Genomic DNA, 21,568 nt, shown 5'->3' on the forward strand with positions numbered 1-21,568 from the left:
TGCCTTCAGAGTGCTCACTGTGCCTGTTGCAGGGGTGAACTTTCAACAAGCATTATTAATTCACTTTATTACAGTTTTACATTCTAAACCTAGAGCAAAAAACCCTATCTAATGATGTAAATCAACTAATTCCACATGCTTTGATGCTAGATTCACTCCCTAATTGTTCCTGAAATACATTTAGCTTATCTGAGCCTGATCTAAGAACATTAGATATGTTTTTAAGATGAAAAAGAGTCAACAAAGCACACGTTTTCCATGTAAATTATCAAGTCCCTTCAAGGTAATGAAAGTTACTAATACCATGTCCTATGCAGACGACTAGCTGTGACACGCTGAGTGTTTTCCTGGGGTGAGGTGCTAAGCTCCCATTAAGTTCCTCTGATTTGGCCCAATACCTAATATCCAGCCTTGAGACTTGGCAGTCATCTGTCTTCATTAGCATGGTTTCCTGTGAGGAGTGACTGCATTGTGTTGATGTGTATGTGCTTGTCTAAATCACTGCATTCAATGTACTTGGAAGGCTGGCATCTTCCAAGGGTCACGTCCTATCTCCAGCCCTGTGCCCAGACCTCAACAACAAAGAGAATACAGAGGAGGCCCAAACACTCCAGAGGCATACACTAATGGCAGTGATTATTTCTGGGGATGAGGTCATGGGTAAATTTGATTTTATGTTATACTTACATTTGAAATTTTATTTAAAATGTTTCATTTTTAATTAGGAAAAAACATTTTAAAAATAATATATAAAACTACTGTTATAACAAATCAAAATGCCATTCTGTCACCTCAGCATGCATTTGTGTTTGCCTTTAGATCTTGCAAAATACCACAAGTTTAAAACTGGCCCGGAAAGTTCACGAAACCTTACGCCGAATCATAGCAGGATTACTTGTAAACCAGGAAATGACAGCAGAATCCATTCTGTTGCTTAGTTATGGTTTGGTCAGCGAAAATCTCCCCCTGTTAACACAGAAGGAAAAGTAAGTTTGAAAAAAACGAGTATCCTTTAGGTGCTTGCTTCAAATAAGCCATTCAGTTCTCAGCATCTTAAGTGGATTCATTTAATAACTAACTGGCTTTAGTAAAAGAGAAAAAAAAGGGTATATTTATCTGAGCTGTGAGACGGTACTACTTTGTGGACTGAGGTCCTTCCAAGTGATAACATGTCAACACAAGATTATTTTTCTGCTGAATGAAGTAGCTATGAAGGCAACCAATTATTTTAACATTTCTCTGACACCACTTTTTAGATATTTATTCAATCCAAGTTAGGGTAGATTTTAAATATGTACTTCTTGTTCTGACCAAACAGAGTCTTAGACCTCCAAAGATTTTTAAATACCTATTTGTGAACTTCTTTTGGATTTTGCTTCTGGGGTGTTCTAAGAAAGACTCCTTGGCATTTATTTTCAGAAGTCAAAGGGAGCATCCTCTTGCTGTTGATTTTAACTTAGATGTGCGTTCACCTCCTCTGAAACTTTGATCAGCAACCTGATCATCCCTTCTGTGTCTCATGGTTAAGGGAGAAAAACCCCACAGCCAAGAGCACAGTATTTGGTGCTGGAGGCTTGTCACCAGAAAGAGACAGTAGCTTTTGGGGATGCAGCATCTCAATGTGTTTGTTTCCACTGGTTTTCATTCCATTTGATTGACAGAAATCCAGCAGCCCCCGCACCAGATCCACGCCTGCCACCCCAGAGCTGTCTTCTGCTCCCCCCAACTCCAGTTCGAGGCGGACAGAAAGCTGTCGTGAGCAAGAAAACCAACATGCACATATTTATTGAGTCTGGGCTTCGGGTAAGAATTAACCTTAAGTAAGACTTGCAGCCCACAGTGAGCCTGTGCCTTTTAATCCTCTGCTGAGTGTCCAGTACTGCTCATTTCCTCTGGAAACACTTTTTACCATAAATTATGGAATTCGTTTTGAGGTACCTTGGTCCATTTACTATTTGTTACTTATTTTGACGGTAGAACTTTCTCAGAATTAGTGATTCTGACCTAATATTTACGGTGCTTTCACTGTTGCTTTGCCTATGAGTTTGTACCTCTGAACTACTCTTAAATCTTTTAAAAAGATGGTGAGGTTTTGAAAACACAAGTTTGATCATTTTATTGTATATATTTTTTTCATCCTTCATTGGCTCCCATTTTCCCAGGAGAGAGCCTTGTCTTTCATTTGGGCCAAAGGGGAATGGCCTCATGCTGGATGCAGGGCTTCCCTTCCGTTCTCTAGAGTCACTACACTTTTCCCATCCCAGTACCTCACCATCTATTCCTCCCTCTGCCCAGGTCCCCACAGAACTCTCAAAGCACCCTCCTTTTATAGTGAATTATTCCCTAGAGTCTGTCTTCCTGGCCAAGATCCATCAGGGCCAGGACCCTGCCCATCTTGGTTTATTGCCACATCCTTCATGCTGGGCCAGTGCATAGAATCAACGTAGATGCTGAGCAATAACCACTTCTTAAATGAACCTCAAATCTCAGCTGCATGGTAAGCTCCCACTTTCTCCATTTACTGAGACTCTCCCAGGTGGTTCCCTTTTCTTTGCACTTTTTCTGATTTCAAATAGAAGCATCTTAACTTTTCACATTAGTCTCAAAATCATTTCACCTTAACCTCATTCTTATGCCCTTAGTCTTAATCTTATTCTTACGCCTAACCTCAGTCTTATGAAGTATCTTTTTAAAACTTCTAGCTGTTGCACCTTAGTCTGAAGACCTCCAAGGTCAAGTCTTCAAGTGAACATGTCCTGGAAATGTTGGATCCTTTTGTGTCTCTCCTCATAGACTGCCTGGGTTCCATGGATGTGAAGGTGAGCATCTGTTGCTTCACAGGACCTGTGTTGTGCAGAATACCTAAAACTTGTTTCTAGGCTCATGCTTCACAGGGTGATTGAGTTTTTAAAGACATTTACAACAACATGAACCACCTCTGTTCCGTGCATTAAATTGCTCCCTTAATAGCAATTTAATAATAATGGAGAGCCCTTAATAATTATAAAAGCCCTTCTAAGGCACTTCCCTGGTAGTTCAGTGGTTAAGACCCCGTGCTTCCAATGCAAGGGTCACAGGTTCAATCCCTGGTTGGGAAGGTCCACATGCCACTCAATGAGGCCGAAAGAAAAAAAAAAAAAAGGCCCTTCTAGGTACTTTAGTTGTTTCATTTGATCCTCACAACTTCCTGAGAGTAACTGGTGCTGTCCCCATGGCAGTGATCATCTCCTTCTCCTTGTCACTACTGCTCACTGCCATGATTCCTCATAACAGCCCATGAAGTATATATTATTTATGCTTCTACTTCAAAGATGAGAAATCCAGGCCTTTAGCTAAGTGACTTGTCGCCTATGACAGATTTAGGATGTGACCCTCAGTCTATCAGACTCCAAAGCCCACACCTTGCCAACCTTGTCAGATGGCCTGTTTTACAGTAAAGGTGCCAAGAGGTAAAGGAACACCTCTGCAGTCAAACAGGTAATAAGCTGCAGAACTGGGATTGAAGCCCTGGTTTTTCTGACTCCTAAGCTCTTTCCTCTGTCTTCATCTGATCTAGGCCAATAAGGCCATTCCGGCAATCAGAGTGTAGGCATCTATTGGGTAGAGCTGAGCCAAGTGAACCACCTGATCTAGATAATCTCGAAGACTCAGGGATCCTTTTGTAGTCACTTGATCCCAGCACATTTCTTGTATCTTTGGCACTCCACATAACTATATCAAATTATAGGTCATAGTTCTCATGCTTAATTTCTGAGTCAGCTATCTACTCTTTAAATGCAGAATGGCATCCTTTTTATTGTCATATTTCTAACACTCTGTAGAGTGTCTTATGACATAAGCTCAATGAGAATGGATAACATGAAAGAACCATTCTAGAAAATTGGAAAGGGATTTATAATGTGATTTTTTTTTAAAAAAAGTGCTAAAATTAGCCACCTCATCTAATCATTTACACATAGTAGGGTAAGAATGTGGTAAGTGAGCACCTTTTCTCACTTGCTTGGGCTGTACCTTCCGTTGTGTGGTGCTTCTCCAACAGGAAAGAGGAAAGTTCCTTATCTTATTCTTATACTTCGGGCATAGTGCTTCCTGAGTAGACTGCCAGAGCACTTCATTCCTTCAGCTTGATTGCCCAGAGTCTTCACAGCCTCGGGTGCTGGATTCTTGAGTTTGGTCACTTCCTCAGTTGATTGGCTTCCTCTGTTTTTTGTTTTTCAGGTGATCACAGGTGCTTTGCAATGCCTGATCTGGATCTTGAGGTTCCTCCTGCCATCTATAGAAACAGAAGCAGAGCAGCTGACAAAACACCTTTTTCTTTTGCTGAAGGACTATGCAAAACTCGGGGCTGCCAGGGGACAGAACTTCCACTTGGTGGTAAATTGTTTCAAGGTGAGGTGTTTTCACTTGCACTTAGAAAAAGCCAGGACCAGGACTAGCAACATAGTGAATTTTCCTCATCATCCTTTATGGTCTTGGTCAAAATTTCTTCCAGATTTATTTGGTAAGGCCAGAGTGTTAGTAAACTGTGTGAAAAAACATTGCTGTTGTATTGAGTCCTTATCATAACACTGGATGCTTGTCTGTGAGATGTTCTGTTAACCTCACTGTTGTTGACTTGCAGTGTGTGACCATACTTGTGAAGAAAGTGAAGTCGTACCAGATAACTCAAAAGCAGCTTCAAGTTCTACTAGCATATGCTGAGGAGGACATCTATGATACTACAAGACAAGCCACTGCATTTGGTCTTCTAAAGGTATGGCATCACCAGATTGTTGGGTTGTACAGTGTACGAGCCTCATGTCAGATATTTAGAATTACATGGAACATAGTGCTCTGACTAGCTGTAGATAGTTCTTAAAAAGATTATTATTTTTTGGTTGATTAATTATAAGCTAACATATCTACTTACCAAAATGTTTGAACGTGAGCTCTATATTACACTTCAGGGAATTCTGTACAAAGGCAGGTACTTTACTTGTACATTTCATAAAATTGACCATTATAACCATTTTTTTAAGTTTATATTCTTTTTCTTTTGGAGATACTTTCATTATGTTTGAAAACTGCCTGAGGCTACTTGAACATCAGGTCGGCTTAGTAAACAAGAGGCCATTTGCGGTAAAACATGAAATGAGTATGTCTTCTTGTTTTGTGTTTTAGGCCATTTTATCAAGAAAGTTGTTGGTCCCAGAAATTGATGATGTCATGCGGAAAGTATCCAAGCTGGCAATCTCTGCACAAAGCGAACCTGCCAGAGTCCAGTGCAGACAGGTTTGTGGAGAGAAGTTTGTTCCCATGGTTGGGCCCGCCCTTCTCTGTTTGGTTTTTAGGTAGAGAGATGTCAACACTGCTTGAATTCTGAAAACTTTGTGTCATGCTGTTGCTTGAGTCTGAGACTCAGGAGCCCATTCACATACCAAGTACAGGGCTGTTTTTCAGTATAAGGAGCATTTTGAGTATAGCACTTATGTGGCATATTTCAGATGGATGAAGAAATACATTTTCCTCAGCGGCATGGTAACCTGCAGGAAAGATTTCCATATGGTGGTCCCGTCAGAGTCCCTGTATGTCCTATAGCAGACACACACAAAGCAGAAATCCCACAAATGAAAAAAAAAAAAAAAAGAAATCCCATGAATGGTTATTTAATTATAATCATCATAAGTGCCATGAGGAAAACAATACTGTCATATTTCTATTTCATCACTTAAAGACACACCATTATACCTCAGAGAAGGAAAAAAACTTTGACATAGTGGTATGATGCCATTCATTGTAAGACATCTCAATTTCAGTCTGATATGTTAAAATGTGGAAAACTGTACTTCTTAAAGTCTACAAAATATGGAAGAACCATATGACACAGTGGAAGACCACCCTAGTGGGACAGTGAGGGAAAGCTTTCCTGAGGATTGGCATGTAAGCAGAATTTGAGGAAAGAATAAGGCTTAGCCTTGCAGGCTGGAAGATGAGCCTTGAGGTGGGTAAGAGCTTAGCTTGTTGAAGGTGCCAGATATGGCAAGACCTTGTAGTCTTGTTAAAGATTTAGGACTTTGTTCTAAGAATAACAAAAAGTCATTGAAATCAGTAGGCAGAGGAATGACATTAGCAGATTTGTTTTCATACATCTGTCCTGATAATATGACCACATATCAACCCAGGAAATAGAAGGTTCTGAATTGCAAATATGAACTTGGAGTTAAAGGAGGGCTGGGCTGCTGAGGCTGTCTTCAGAGAAAGCTAACTTATTTAGGAAGCAGGAGGGCCAGGTGCTGTTTATTAAGCACTAGCTGCACGCCCAGCACTTTACATACACGGCTTCTATTTGTAACTTCCCTTCAAAGGAAACAGTACCACCGTTTTATGGTTGACGGAAAAACAGGCTTTGGAAAGGTTAATGGTGTGCTTAGTTCTCACAGCTTATTAATAAAGGAAGCTGAATAATACAGCAGTTTGAAGGCTCTGAAACGAGAGCCTTTGGATGTAGATACACTAGGCATGGGATTCTGGTACTATCACCTGAGCAAGTTACTTAGCTTCTGTGCCCGTTCCATTCTCTTCATCTGTAAAAGGGGTCATATCTACTTCTTAAGGGAGTATGAAAACCAACTGAGCAACACTTCATCCTGTGCTTGACACACAGAAGATATTCAGTAAATGCAATGGTTATTACTATCGCTGTTATTGCTATTCTTGAAGTGAAGTCAAGTGAAGTGAAGTCACTCAGTCGTGTCCAACTCTTTGCGACCCCATAGACTGCAGCCTGTCAGGCTCCTCTGTCCATGGGATTTTCTAGGCAATAGTACTGGAGTGGATTGCCATTTCCTTCTCCAGGGGATCTTCCCAACCCAGGGCTCGAACCCGGGTCTTCCGCATTGTAGACAGACGCTTTACCATCTGAGCCACCAGGGAAGTCTTATTTCAGGAGAAATATGGGGTTGAACCACAGTCCATACTCAGTTCACCAAAGCCTCTTTTCAGAGTGATGAGCTGCCAGGGTGTGAGCTAAGATTTGGAGTTCTAAACATCCAGGCTCATGGTGGGCCAGGGCTTGACTCTTCACCAGGCAGGACCTGAGGAAGTGAAGTGGGAGGAGAGGGGAGAGGCACAGTTATGGACTCAGGAGGCAGACTTCACCTAACTTATCACCCCACTATTCGTAGCCTACCAGTGTGTCCCAGAAAGCAGGTCAGGAAAAAGGAATCCTGAGAGACGGGCTCCAGATAAGCTCTTGTGTGATTTCTGTTTCTAGGTTTTTCTGAAATACATTCTTGACTATCCTCTGGGTGACAAATTGCGACCAAACTTGGAATTCATGCTTGCTCAACTGACGTAAGTTGAAGTCATAAACCATACAAGGCAGTGGGCTGCCTTTTAATGTGTGGGCTGTCTTGAAAAGAGCAAAGTCAAAACATAATGGCACATTTTCCCAGGGTGCTATCCTATGAACCACTGGCTTGACTGCCAAGCACTGTACATGGCTTCATAGAGCAGTTCTGTAAGCTGCTTTTCAGTTCGGTCTGATCATCAGTTGTCCTTAAAGTCTGCTTAGGAGAACAGTAAAAATCTAACAGTTATATTTTAAACTGCAAAGTAGCCTGATAAGTACCTGTATTAAAGTTGGGAAAATGGAGTTTTTTCCCACTTTTTAAGAAATAGACTGGCACCTTGAGGCAATATTTTAAATTCTTAAAAATAATTATTGGTCAATTTTAAAGTTATTAACAAGTCCTTCTGATGTTCTTACCCTAGTTATGAACATGAGACCGGGAGAGAGTCCGCCTTGGAAATGATTGCTTATCTCTTTGACACGTTCCCTCAGGTACTGTGAATCACAGAGACAGACTCTCTGTTAGCTGTGGCTCCTGGGAGCCCCTTGTCCTCCTTTGGTAGGACGTATGTGAGAATTCTGGTCTCAGTGTGCTCATAAGTATCTGTTTTCTTTTAGGGACTGCTCCATGAGAACTGTGGAATGTTCTTTATTCCTCTTTGTCTAATGATGGTGAACGATGACTCTGCCATGTGTAAGAAGATGGCATCCATGGCAATCAAATCCTTACTCAGTAAAATCAGCCTTGAGAAAAAAGATTGGCTCTTCGATATGGTTACCACCTGGTTTGGGGCAAAGAAGGTCAGGGTTGCTTATAGTCATACTGCAAAGAATACTGAGCTTTTGGTGTTTATACTTTAAGAATACATATTATACATTGTTGAATTAGTTTTTCCCAAGTAGCTTTATTGTTTTTATTTGATTATGGTAATAAGTTATAGAGAGTAACAACAAATAGAGAACAACATAAAAATCACCTGTCTTCCCACAGCAGGGTCAGGGTTGCCCAGTTACTCCACTACATGAATGTATTACAATTTACTTAATCAATCTCCATTGATATCTTTGTTTCCAATTCATCTCCATTGATGAATATCTGCTTATGCAATTTATAGAATGTATTTTGCCAATAATTGTATCAACTTGCTAAATCTATCCCTATCATCACTGGCCCATCTTTGTGGAATACAAACAACACATCGTAATGTAACACTGGCTTTAAAATCAGAATGGGATTTTGGGCAGGGGGCCTGGAAAGCTTTTTTTTTTTTTTTTAAATAAAAAAATGAGAAAAGAGTTATTCAGTGGATAATCATGAATACCACTTTTTAAAATTTCTCTTCTAGGGAGATGAAGATTTCTTTGTATTTTTCATATTAGCTACCAAAAATCCACATTCTGTTGACTTCTGGTATCATAAAGAACTACTGAGGACAGTCATAACCACCTTCATTTCAGTTTTAGAAATAGCCTCCCAAGTTTATTGTCTTGTCATGGTCTTATTTTCTGTAGCGCTTAAATCGACAACTAGCTGCCCTGATCTGTGGCTTTTTTGCGGAGAGTGAAGGAGTCAATTTTGAGAGAAGACTTGGAATTGTTCTCCCTGTGATTGAAAAGGAGATTGATCCTGAAAACTTTACAGATGTAAGTTATTTGTTAGGGAGTAAAAGTATTGGCTTATTTTTGTAGTTTTACTTGAGGTAGTGTAGCTAACAGGTTAAATATTTGTGTCAAAAAAAAATTTTTATTAATAAAAGTAAGAACTCAGTGCAGTTCTTCTTTTTTGAAATGAAGATTAAGTTATCTTCCATAGTATATGACGATCAAAATTTCATAAGCCCCTAGGGGACATTGAGCAATGTTTGGAGATAGTTTTGGTTGTCACAACTGGAGGACAGAAGGGTGTTACTGTCGTCTAATGGGTAGATGCCAGAGTATTGCTAAACATCCTCTAATGCATAGCACAGTCCCCCAAAGCAAAGAATTACCTGACCAAAATGTCAGCAGTATTGAGGTTGAGAAACCCTGCTATAGATGTACATCCTGGAGTAAAAATGTCCGTAGAATACTTTGAAATTACTGTCTTAATTAATTAAACATTCTTCCTACTTTTAGATCATGGAAGAGACTGAAGAAAAAGCTGCAGATCGCCTTCTGTTCAGTTTTCTTGTACTGATAAGTAAACTCATCAAGGAATGTAATATCATTCAGTTTACCAAGCCCTCTGAAACTCTGAGTAAAATCTGGAGTGAGTATTTCCTTTTTCTTTAAAAATAAACACATTAGGAATATATAATATCGGGGGAAAGTTCATAAAAAAAAGATTTAATAGGCCTTTCAGATTGATTCGGAGAAGGCAATGACACCCAGTGAAAGTATGTTTTTCTGGGAGGAAAAGCAAATTAGTATAATCTCATAAATAATATATTTCATTTATAAATAAATTATGTTAATTATTGTTTAGTTGCTAAGTATTGTCTGGCTCTTGTGACCCCATGGACTGTAGCCCTCCAGGCTGCTACTCTGTCTATGAGATTTCCCAGGTAAGAACACTGGAGTGGGTTGCCATTTCCTTCTCCAGAGGATCTCCCTGACCCAGGGATCAAACCTGTGTCTCCTGCATCACAAGTGGATTCCTTACCGCTGGGCCACCAGGGAAGCCCAGCTATGTTAATTATGGAGGAGTAAAAGAAAGGAAGAAGTTTCCCGAAGTCCTCCTTGCTACTTATTTGTTACACATTTCCATCCAGTCTTACTTTTGTCAAATAGCCATAGGGTTTTTTTGAGGTTGCCTAATTCCATATAACTTTTATATCCTATTTATATTTAAGTAAGCATATTATATATAACATTTAATAGATATCCTTCTAATTGGCTATAAATAATCCATTGTATGTAAATGTGCCATAATTTACTAAATCATTCCATTGCTATGGAAATATTTGTTATGTAACACTCTTTAAATAAAAAATAAGATCCTAGAATTATTAATTAAACATTTTAGCTTTGATTAATCAAAACTAAATACTAGGAAATAGACACTGCAATGAATGCTTTAAATAACCATTTGTTTCAAGAGAACTCATGATTTTATGAGAAAAATAATCCAGTTACTAAGTTACTGTATAGCCTACTCTGGTATGGCTCCATTGAGATATTACAATGGTTCATATAAAAAGAAAAAGTAAAACCATCTTCATAAAATATAGCATAGACTAAAACTCAGATACGACACGGATTGTTCAAAATTTTAGTCCTGTTCCCCAACACAAGGCTTTTCTATTGCACTTCCCAAGTGTGGTATATGGAGAGTGGCTCTGAGAGTAGCATAAGAATAAGAGCTTTGAGGGCACATAATGAAGATCCTTTACGAGGCCATATTTAAGGATATGAGCTTTGGGGCCAGATTGAGCTTGGGTCCAGGCTTGGTTCTGCCTGGTACAGCTTGGCACATTACTTAGCCCCCTTTGGAACTATAAACTGTGAATGACAATTCCAACCTCACAGAACTGTTGTGAGGTCTAAATGAGCTAATATGTGTAATACACTTAGCCTGTGGCTGGCGCACAGAATGCCTTATTAAATGATACCTTTCCAGTCAGCTACCTGGTGCCACTGATTTCAACAGTTAGGAGAAACGCGTGTACCCATATATATATTTAATTTTAATTTGAAATTGCAGTTGTTGATGCTACCTTACCTCCTTGAATCTGAAGCTAAGTTCTTATGAAACTGGCCTGTTTTTAGGCTTACTCAGATCTCTCTCGTCATGTCATTTCTCATGGTAGAAGTTGGTTCTCTAGTTATTTCAGTCTCCACCTCACTTCTGAGAAGCAGGGACTATTTTGTTCATCTTTGGTTCCTAAATTCAAGCATATAATAGATACTCAAGAAATGCCTAAATTAGTCATGCTCGCCACCATAGAGTCAGGAAAGCCTTGAGACGTCTGAGAATGCATTTTGGCTCCCTCAGGTCACGTACAGTCCCACTTGAGATATCCGCACAGCTGGGTGTGGCTCACAGCAGCCCAGATTTTTGGATTACTCTTTGCTTCTTGCCAACCTGAGGAACTTATTAGAAAATGGCATGTCAGAAAAACTAAAAACAAAGTCTCGGAACCTGTCGCAATCCGCTTCCTAACAAGTGACCTTGAGCAAAAGGTAAGATTTCTCTAACACCTTTTCCTTCCCTCATCTTTGTGAGGTATTCATTCTGGTTCATGTTACCATCTTAGGGTTGGCCCTTGGGAGGAACTCTTCCAGTCAACAACTTGATGTACATGTGGATCCACATGAGTATTAGTAACTAGAGAGGGGTCACCCTCAAGGCCAAGGTTTTTCGAAGAAAAATTTTAGACCCTAATCAGATTTTTTATTTGCTTAGTTAGCACATGTATCCTCCATTACATATTTAAGTTCTTTATCAGTGCTAGAAAGGAAGATATTGTCTGTCGTGCCTCCTTCATAACCTTGTTGATGCCTCAGTGAGATCAGCATGTTCATGAAAATGTTAGGCAGGGACCATGTTCTATCTGTCTCCCATGTCTTAGGGCCTAGCACAACACCTGGCTTATAGTGGGAACACCATAAACACATTGAATGAGTGGAGGATCAGTTCAAATCCATCGCTCGGTTGTGTCCAACTCTTTATGACCCCATGGACTATATGTAGCACACCAGGCCTCCCTGTCCATCACCAACTCCCAGAGTTTACTCCAACTCATGTCCATTGAGTCGGTGATGCCATCCAACCATCTCATCCTCTGTCATCCCCTTCTCCTCCCGCATTCAATCTTTCCCAGCATCAGGGTCTTTTCAAATGAGTCAATTCTTCACATCAGGTGGCCAAAGTACTGAAGTTTCAGCTTCAACATCACTCCTTCCAGTGAATATTCAGGACCAACTGATTTCCTTTAGGATGGACTGGTTGGATCTCCTTACAGTCCAAGGGACTCTCAAGAGTCTTTTCCAACACCACAGTTCAAAAGCATCAATTCTTCGGCACTCGGCCTTTTTTATAGTCCAACTCTCACATCCATACATGATTACTGGAAAAACCATAGCTTTGACTAGATGGACCTTTGTTAGCAAAGTAGTGTCTCTGCTTTTTAATATGCTATCTAGGTTGGTCATAGTTTTTCTTCCAAGGAGCAAGTGTCTTTTAATTTCATGGCTGCAGTCAACATCTGCAGTGATTTTGGAGCCCCAAAAAATAAAGTCTGCCACTGTTTCCATTGTTTCCCCATCTATTTGCCATGAAGTGATGGGACTGGATGCCATGATCTTGGTTTTCTGAATGTTGAGTTTTAAGCCAGCTTTTCACTCTCCTCTTTCACTTTCATCAAGAGGCTCTCTAGTTCTTCTCTTTGTGCCATAACGGTGGTGTCATCTGCGTATCTGAAGTTATTGAGATTTCTCCTGGCAGTCTTGATTCCAGCTTGTGCTTCATCCAGCCCAACATTTCTCATGATGTACTCTGTATATCAGTTAAATAAGCGGGGTGACAGTATACAGCCTTGAGGTACTCCTGTCCCAATTTGGAACCAGTCTGTTGTTCCATGTCTGGTTCTAACTGTTGCTTCTTGACCTGCATACAGATTTTTCAAGAGGTCAGGTGGTCTGGTATTCCCATCTCTTGAATTTTCCACAGTGTTGTGATCCACACAGTCAAAGGCTTTGGCATAGTCAATAAAGCAGAAATAGATGTTCTTCTGAAATTCTGTTGCTTTTTCTATGATCCAGTGGATGTTGGCAATTTGATCTCTAGTTCCTCTGCCTTTTCTAAATCCAGCTTGAACATCTGGAAGTTCATGGTTCACATATTGTTGACGTCTGGCTTGGAGAATTTTGAGCATTACTTTGCTAGCATGTGCCATGAGTGCAATTGTGTGGTAGTTTGAACATTCTTTGGCATTGCCTTTCTTTGGGATTGGAATGAGCACTGACCTTTTCCAGTCCTGTGGCAACTACTGAGTTTTCCAAATTTGCTGGCTTATTGAACACAGCACTTCAACAGCATCCTCTTTTAGGATTTGAAATAGCTCAACTGGAATTCCATGACCTCCACTAGCTTTGTTCATAGTGATGCTTCCTAAAACCCACTTGACTTTGCATTCCAGGATGTCTGGCTCTAGGTGAGTGAGCACACCATCATGATTATCTGGGTCGTGAAGGTATTTTTTGTACAGTTCTTTTTGTTTGTTTGGTTTTTTGTACAGTTCTTTTGTGTATTCTTGCCACTTCTTAATCTCTTCTGCTTCTGTTAGGTCCATACCGTTTCTGTCCTTTATAGTCCCCATTTTGCATGAAATGTTCCCTTGGTACATTTCAGGTAACTATAATAGTGCAACTAAGGTAGTGGATTTTTCTCTGAGGAAAGAGAGTGAAGGATGGAAGAAAAGAAAAGAGGAAGGAAAAGTATTTGAAGGTTGTAAAGTTGTCTACCAGTAATCTAAAGATTATGATTTATATATCCCCATGTCCTTTAGTTAAAATGCTTATGACAGACAGAAGGGAACATTTAATTTCTGCTCATGAACCTTCCTTCTCTAGATCTATGCAGGTGCTCATTCAGACAAAAATCTACTACCATAGTTGCATTATTACAGTTACTTGAAGTCTTTGAAAACAATCAGGAATACCCTGTATTGTGTCTACCAATGTCCATTTTCTTTTCACAGATGAAAAGTATCTGCCTAGCCTCTTGCCATCAGTTGCACTCCAAATTCTTGGACCAGTCTCTAGGAGAGCAGGTAAGTATCATGATCCTTCCAGTTAAATATAAGGGACCTATGCTACCAGCAGTATAGGAGTAAGCTCACATTTGGTTTTTGTTTTTCCTAGTTAAGTCTTGGGGAATTAAATGAAATATAAATAAACACTTATATACATGATCAATTAGGCACACATATCTAATCGACTCTGGAGTCCAAACTGGGATTACTCCTCGCTCTGTTTAAAATTACCAATAAAAATGATATATTTGGGGGCTTTGCTGGTGGTCCAATGGTTAAGACTGTGCTCCCAATGCAGGGGGAATGGATAGCAAAGTGAGGCCAAAGAAGTCCAGGGTGGACAGTGGGTGGGGTCTCACACAATATATTTTAGTAGAGGCTGATAAACCATACATACCCAGGACAGGTGGGAAGAGATTGACTAGTACTGACTCAGGATGAACGAAATGATGGATTTTAGTTCATCTTAGTCTTGGAGTTAACAATGTGAAGGAGCTGTTAAGGAGGGAAAGGCCTCTAAATCTGGTACTGTCCTCACAAAGGCCCAGCTTCCAGAAGGAAGGGATACACTTGGCATTAACTCTTGGTGGCCAGGCTAGCCTTGGACAGCGTGCAGTACTCTGAGTGCCACCTTTGGGGGAGCTTCAGGCACACAGTAGACTCTCGTGGCTGCTACTCTGTTGAGTAGCCAGGATGGTGAAGGAGCTCAAAACCAACTTGATTTCCTCCATCACACAATAGATGTGACGTACCCACAGCAGAGATTTCATAGATGTCCCAAGATTAGGATTCGATAAATGGGTCCATTATTACAAGACTGAAAAAACCACCCCTGGACAGTTTGATTTAATGGGATATGTGGGAAAGAAGAGGCTCAGTATATAAGAACTTGGGCTTAAATTCTAAAGACCTTTGACTTCCGGCTGACCACTTTGTCTTTGGGTGAGATTCAACAACTCTGAGCCTGCCTTGATTTTCCCTGCTGATAATAGTACTTGATGTGGTCAGTTGTGTCTGACTATTCACAACCCCGTGGACTGTAGCCTGCTAAGTTCCTCTGCCCATAGATTCTCCAGGCAAGAATACTAGAGTGGGTTGCATCTCCTGCTCCAGGGGATCTTCCTGACCCAGGGATCAAACCCATGTCTCTTGCGTCTCCACATTGGCAGGTAGATTCTAATGCCACCCGGGAAGCCCAGTAGCACCTGATAGGGATATTTTAAAGGTGAATTGGAATGTATACAAAGCAACTAGTCAGTGCTCAGAAAATGAAAATTGTTATTTCTATGAGGACTAGATGAAGGAATTTAATGCAATGAGGATGAAAGCTCTCTTGAAAAATATAAATGGATAGTCAAGAAGGAAATTACTCAGTGGGACCTTAACAGAAGTAGGCCAAATGGATAAAAGTTACGTGGAAATAGATTTGGACACACTGTCAGGTAAACTGAATTTTTACAAAAAGGGACTGCTCATGAATATTGGAATACCAGTTTTTTATTGTCTAATTGTAGGATACTGTTTTAGCTTCTGCTTTTCCAAGCCATATTTATTGCAAAATCAGCATCTAATTCTTACCTTTCCCCTCTCTCCCACTCCCCACACCCCCTTTATTTAAGGTTGTTAAGAATTTGTTGTTTGTAGCCAAAGTCTTGTATTTATTGGAACCTGATTCTGGGGACAAGCAAGGGGACATAAAAGAAGACATGGAAGAACAGGAAGTTTTAGGTGATGGCATGGCCGGAGAGGGTGTGGAAGAACACAAGCCGTGTGCAGATGAGAAAGAAGAGCACAGCAGGCCAGCCACACTGCTCTGGCTGATCCAGAAATTGTCCCGGATTGCAAAAGTGGAAGCTGCGTATTCACCTAGAAACCCCTTAAAGGTGTGGTACATATGCAAAATGGCTAAAAGTAGTCTTTTTTTTTTTTAATGACACTAGCTATCCTCCCAAGTCCCTAAAACCTTTTGAACCTACAACTGTAGCATAATATCTGCCCCTAAAAAGATCTTGTTTTCTAAGTTAACTCTGTAGCTACAAGTACAAAAGAAAAATGATCTATACTTTCAGAGAACATGCATCTTTAAATGTCTCGGAGCCATAGCAATGGACCTTGGAAGAGACAAGGTGAAGTCGTACCTCCCAGTGATCATAGCGCCTTTGTTCCGGGAACTGAACAGCACCTATTCAGAGCAGGGTAATTCTGCATCGTCTTCTACATGTTAAAATACCTATCTTCTCTCCTGAATGCTTCCTTCTTCTTTTCTGTCCTCCCTTTCTGCCAGAGTTTAAGAAAGAAAACTTGCTCGGTATCAAGGTGACAGCAAACAAATAAAGCATATTTGTGTTATTTTTTACTATCTTCTGTATGCTTTTTTGTGTCTAAGAGTCAAGGTTTCTCTCCTAAAGGATGATGTTTTTTTAACTCCTAAGTGTAGATTAAATATTAAAAGAAAACCAATTTGGGGTGGTTTTAAACCTCACAGTGCTGTGAACAATACTGAACAAATGTCACTATAAGTCTGTTAAGAATTATAAGGCAAAACTATCAAATAGTTTTTACTTCAGATGTTCTCATTTTTCCTAGTATATTTTCTTGCTTGGTTCATTTGGTAACTTTCCCTCAGTGATCCTTAAGTTCTCTCTCTTGGTAACAGGACTAGTGGAAATTCGGGATTGGAAAGCAAGGGAGTAAAGTGAATGTTAAGCGTTTTAAAATATTAATAAATGAAGTAAATGTCAAAACAGTAGCTATCTTATTCCTACAACCTTGAGAGTGTTTTAGAGTAGGTCAGGTTGGCTTTGGCTCTCAACCAGCACTTATGGAGCGCCAAATATTTGCCAGGCACTGGTGGTTAAAAGGAGTCATTGATCCCCACACCCCCCGCAAAAAAAAGAGGTTACAGCCAGAGCCAAGCCTCTGTGACCCATGAATTAGAGAGGACCTAGAGATACATGCTTACCTTTCTTTGCCCCCATCTGCACAGACCTGAGCAGGTTAATAAAGATAACACAAAGCGTCTGTCCAGTTCTCAGATTACTTCCATGTCTTCTGAGCCAGGGTCCCCGTGGGAAGGTGCTTCATGGTCTCTGATCTCTGGCCGCATCCTTGATGAGGAGGTGCCATGGAATGCTGTGTCCAACACCTCTGCTTATTCTCCTCTCAGGAACTCAGAAACAGACTAGTTTTCAGATCAGTGTTTAATGCTGAAGTAACAAAAGCGATCATGCCTTGGGAATTTAAATTCTGCATGTTAATTTTGTACATATTCAAATATGTCCTTTCCTATGTGTTCCTAATTGTTACTCTGTGTATCATTAGATCCTTCACTGAAGAATCTATCCCAGGAAATCATAGAATTACTGAAAAAGCTGGTCGGGCTTGAGAGCTTCTCATTAGCCTTTGCCTCTGTACAGAAACAGGCTACTGAGAAAAGGGCACTCCGGAAAAAGAGAAAGGCTTTGGAGGTAGGCTTGCTGCTTCAAATTGATCTGTTCATTGGGCTTAACTGTTTTTAACCAGGCGTGTGTGCATGTATGTGTCATACTTACCCAGGGAGGAAAGAGGAATTGGCTATGTTTGAGAGGTGGGACTTTATAGCTGGGGCTCCATATTTTGTGATGTTCAAAAATGATTCATTTCTGCATTTGAATTTCATTGGTTTAACATTTACTTTAAAAGTAATACAAAATTTCTATTCTTTTTTCAAGTTTGTAACTAATCCTGATATTGCTGCCAAGAAAAAGCTGAAGAAACACAAAAATAAAAGTGAAGCAAAGAAGAGAAAGATTGAGTTCCTGCGTCCAGGCTATAAGGCCAAGAGACAAAAGAGCCACAGCCTGAAAGATTTAGCAATGGTGGAGTAAAGTGCTCCCTGTGCTGTGTCCGAACTTACCCGGAAACACGAACTTTCTGGTGTACCTGCTGGTCCACAATCATAGCAGGTTTTATTATTTAATTTAAACTTTGGCATAGATTGTATATTATACAGTTTAATATAATTCATGTTTGTTTTTAATTAAAATATTTCATACTACTACTGTATCTTCACTGTCTAAAAAGCATTTGACACTAGTTTAAAATGTAGTTTTCTTTTATTAAAAATACACATTAAAATAGCAAGACAGCAGGTAGAAGAAGTTAGTAAATCAAGCAGATTTGCAAAATTATAAAATTTTACATAGATATTTATAAAGATACATATACCCATTTGAATGCAGAGTTCCAAAGAATAGCAAGGAGACAAGACTGGAGCTCTCTTCAAGAAAATTAGAGATACCAAGGGAACATTTCATGCAAAGATGGGCACAATAAAGGGCAGAAATGGTATGGATCTAACAGAAGCAGAAGATATTAAGAAGAGCTGGCAAGAATACACAGAAGAACTATACAAAAAAGATCTTCATGACCCAGATAACCATAATGGTGTGATCACTCACCTAGAGCCAGACATCCTGGAATGCAAAGTCAAGTGGGCCTTAGGAAGCATCACTACAAACAAAGCTAGTGGAGGTAATGGAATTCCAGCTGAGCTATTTAGAATCCTAAAAGATGATGCTGTGAAAGTGCTGCACTCAACATGCCAGCAAATTTGGAAAACTCAGCAGTGGCCACAGGACTGGAAAAGGTCAGTTTTCATTCCAGTCAGTCCCAAAGAATGCTCAAACTACCACACAGTTGCACTCATCTCACACACTAGCAAAGTAATGCTCAAAATCGTCCAAGCCAGGCTTTAACAGTACGTGAACCGTGAACTTCCAGATGTTCAAGCTGGATTTAAAAAAGGCAGAGGAACCAGAGATCAAATAGCCAACATCCATTAGATCATAGAAAAAGCAATAAACATCTGCTTTATTGATTAATCCAAAGGCTTTGACTATGTGTAGGTCACAACAAACTGGAAAATTCAAGAGATGGGAATACCAGACCACCTGCCTCTTGAGAAATCTGTATGCAGGTTGAGAAGCAACAGTTAGAACCAGACATGGAACAACAGACTGGTTCAAAATTGGGCAAGGAGTATGTCAAGGCTGTGTATCGTCACCCTACTTATTTAACTGATATACAGAGTACATCATGAGAAATGCTGGGCTGGATGAGGCACAAGCTAGAATCAAGATTGCTGGGAGAAATATCAATAACCTCAGATATGTAGATAACACCACTCTTACGGCAGAAAGCAAAGAGGAACTGAAGGGCCTCTTGATGAAAGTGAAAGAGGAGAGTGAAGAAACTGGCTTAAAAGTCAACATTAAAAAAACCAAGATCATGCCATCTTGTCCCATCACTTCATGACAAATAGATGGTGAAACAATGGAAACAGTGACAGACGGGAGCTCCAAAATCACTGCAGATGATAGCCATGAAATTAAAAAGATACTTGTTCCCTGGAAGAAAAGCTGTGATCAACCTAGACAGCATATTAAAAAGCAGAGACATTACTTTGCCAACAGAGGCCTGTCTTGTCAAAGCTATGGTTTTTCCACTAGTCATGTATGGATGTGAGAGTTGGACTATAAAGAAAGCTGAGTGCCCAAGAATTGATGCTTTTGATCTGTGGTGTTGGAGCAAGACTCTTGAGAGTCCCTTGGACTGCAAGAAGATCCAGCCAGTCCATCCTAAAGGAAATCGGTCTTGTATATTCTTTGAAAGGACTCATGTTGAAGCTGAAACTCCAGTACTTTGGCCACCTGATGCAAAGAACTGACTTACTTGAAAAGACCCTGATGCTGGGAAAGATTGAAGGCAGGAGGAGAAGGGGAGGACAGGGTGAGATGGTTGGATGGCATCACCAACTCAATGGACATGAATGTGAGCAAGCTCTTGGAGGTGATGATGGACAGGGAAGCCTGGAGCAAAGAGCTGGATACAACTGAGCGACTGCTGAACTGAACACTTGAGCATTAAGAAAGATCTGCACAAATGGAGAAGTTCACATTCATGGGTAGGAAGATTTAGTATCATAAGTTGCTGGTTCTTCCCCAGTTGGAAACCTACGGTTAAATACAAATCTGAGCAAAATCCCAAAGGAGTTCCTCGTATTATCCCAACAAGCTGATTCTAAAATTTATATGGAAGATAGTAAGTCGAAAATAGCCATGATACTCAAAAAAGGAGAAGAGCGTAAGGGGCTTGTCCTGTCAAAGAATGAAAAATAAGACAAAAAGTAAGTGCTATCTAGAGAGGGATGATGTGAGAAAAGAACTACTTATAAGATGACACACCCGGGATGTGGTATGTACCTTATACTGATAGAGGATTAACAGCACCCAGGCTAGATAACAAATACCAAAAACCAACAAAGATGATACAGTTGAAAAAGTGGCAAAAGATAGAAATCGGCATTGCAAAGGAAACGTAAGTGGCCCTTAACCCAGTTACCAAATATGGCTGTAACAGGCTGTAACCAGTACTTGTGTACTGGTTTTTCCCATGATCCAGCAGATGTTGGCAATTTGATCTCTAGTTCCTCTGCCTTTTCTAAAACCTGCTTGAACATCAGGAAGTTCTCAATTCACGTATTGCTGAAGCCTAGCTTGGAGAATTTTGAGCATTACTTTACTAGCATGTGAGATCAGTGCAATTGTTCGGTAGTTTGAGCATTCTTTAGCATTGCCTTTCTTTGGGATTGGAATGAAAACTGACCTTTTCCAGTCCTGTGGCCATTGCTGAGTTTTCCAAATTTGCTGGCATATTGAGTGCAGCACTTTCACAGCATCAACTTTCAGGATTTGAAATAGCTCAACTGGAAATTGCCAACATCTGCTGGATCATGGAAAAGCAAGAGAGTTCCAGAAAAACATCTACTTCTGCTTAAATATGCCAAAGCCTTTGACTGTGTGGATCACAATAAACTGGAAAATTCTGAGAGAGATGGGAATACCAGACCACCTGACCTGCCTTAAGTATGCAGGTATGGAAGCAACAGTTAGAACTGGACATGGAACAACAGACTGGTTCCAAATAGGAAAAGGAGTACGTCAAGGCTGTATATATTGTCACCCTGCTTATTTAACTTCTATGCAGAGTACATCATGAGAAATGCTGGACTGGAAGAAACACAAGCTGGAATCAAGATTGCTGGGAGAAACATCAATAACCTCAGATATGCAAATGACACCACCCTTATGGCAGAAAGTGAAGAGGAGCTAAAAAGCCTCTTGATGAAAGTGAAAGAGGAGAGTGGAAAAGTTGGCTTAAAGCTCAACATTCAGAAAATGAAGATCATGGCATCTGGTGCCATCACTTCATGGGAAATAGATGGGGAAACTGGAAACAGTATCAGACTTTATTCTGGGGGGCTCCAAAATCACTGCAGATGGTGACTGCAGCCATGAAATTAAAAGACGCTTCCTCCTTGGAGGAAAAGTTATGACCAACCTAGATAGCATATTCAAAAGCAGAGACATTACTTGGCTGACTAAGGTCCGTCTAGTCAAGGTTATGTGGTTTTTCCTGTGGTCATGTACAGATGTGAGAGTTGGACTGTGAAGAAGGCTGAGCG

At 40.3% G+C, this 21,568-nt stretch overlaps 1 protein-coding gene across 1 annotated transcript in view; it reads left to right on the plus strand.

Annotated features, from left to right (window-relative positions):
- UTP20 (UTP20 small subunit processome component) overlaps nucleotides 1–18,100 on the plus strand; it is an 87,538-nt gene extending 69,438 nt beyond the window's left edge. The window contains exons 46-62 of the mRNA XM_012174896.4: nucleotides 820–986; nucleotides 1,662–1,803; nucleotides 2,703–2,819; nucleotides 4,219–4,389; nucleotides 4,622–4,753; nucleotides 5,161–5,271; nucleotides 7,253–7,332; nucleotides 7,753–7,822; nucleotides 7,949–8,131; nucleotides 8,843–8,974; nucleotides 9,446–9,578; nucleotides 11,304–11,491; nucleotides 14,011–14,082; nucleotides 15,684–15,947; nucleotides 16,134–16,260; nucleotides 17,386–17,531; nucleotides 17,775–18,100. Coding sequence (XP_012030286.3) covers nucleotides 820–986; nucleotides 1,662–1,803; nucleotides 2,703–2,819; nucleotides 4,219–4,389; nucleotides 4,622–4,753; nucleotides 5,161–5,271; nucleotides 7,253–7,332; nucleotides 7,753–7,822; nucleotides 7,949–8,131; nucleotides 8,843–8,974; nucleotides 9,446–9,578; nucleotides 11,304–11,491; nucleotides 14,011–14,082; nucleotides 15,684–15,947; nucleotides 16,134–16,260; nucleotides 17,386–17,531; nucleotides 17,775–17,930 — 2,391 coding nt within the window. The 3' untranslated portion in view covers nucleotides 17,931–18,100. The remainder of the gene's footprint in view (nucleotides 1–819; nucleotides 987–1,661; nucleotides 1,804–2,702; nucleotides 2,820–4,218; nucleotides 4,390–4,621; nucleotides 4,754–5,160; nucleotides 5,272–7,252; nucleotides 7,333–7,752; nucleotides 7,823–7,948; nucleotides 8,132–8,842; nucleotides 8,975–9,445; nucleotides 9,579–11,303; nucleotides 11,492–14,010; nucleotides 14,083–15,683; nucleotides 15,948–16,133; nucleotides 16,261–17,385; nucleotides 17,532–17,774) is intronic.
- Nucleotides 18,101–21,568: the final 3,468 nt, after the last annotated feature.

Source organism: Ovis aries, chromosome 3 (genome assembly GCF_016772045.2).
Source record: "Ovis aries strain OAR_USU_Benz2616 breed Rambouillet chromosome 3, ARS-UI_Ramb_v3.0, whole genome shotgun sequence".
Taxonomy (NCBI): Eukaryota; Metazoa; Chordata; class Mammalia; order Artiodactyla; family Bovidae; genus Ovis; species Ovis aries.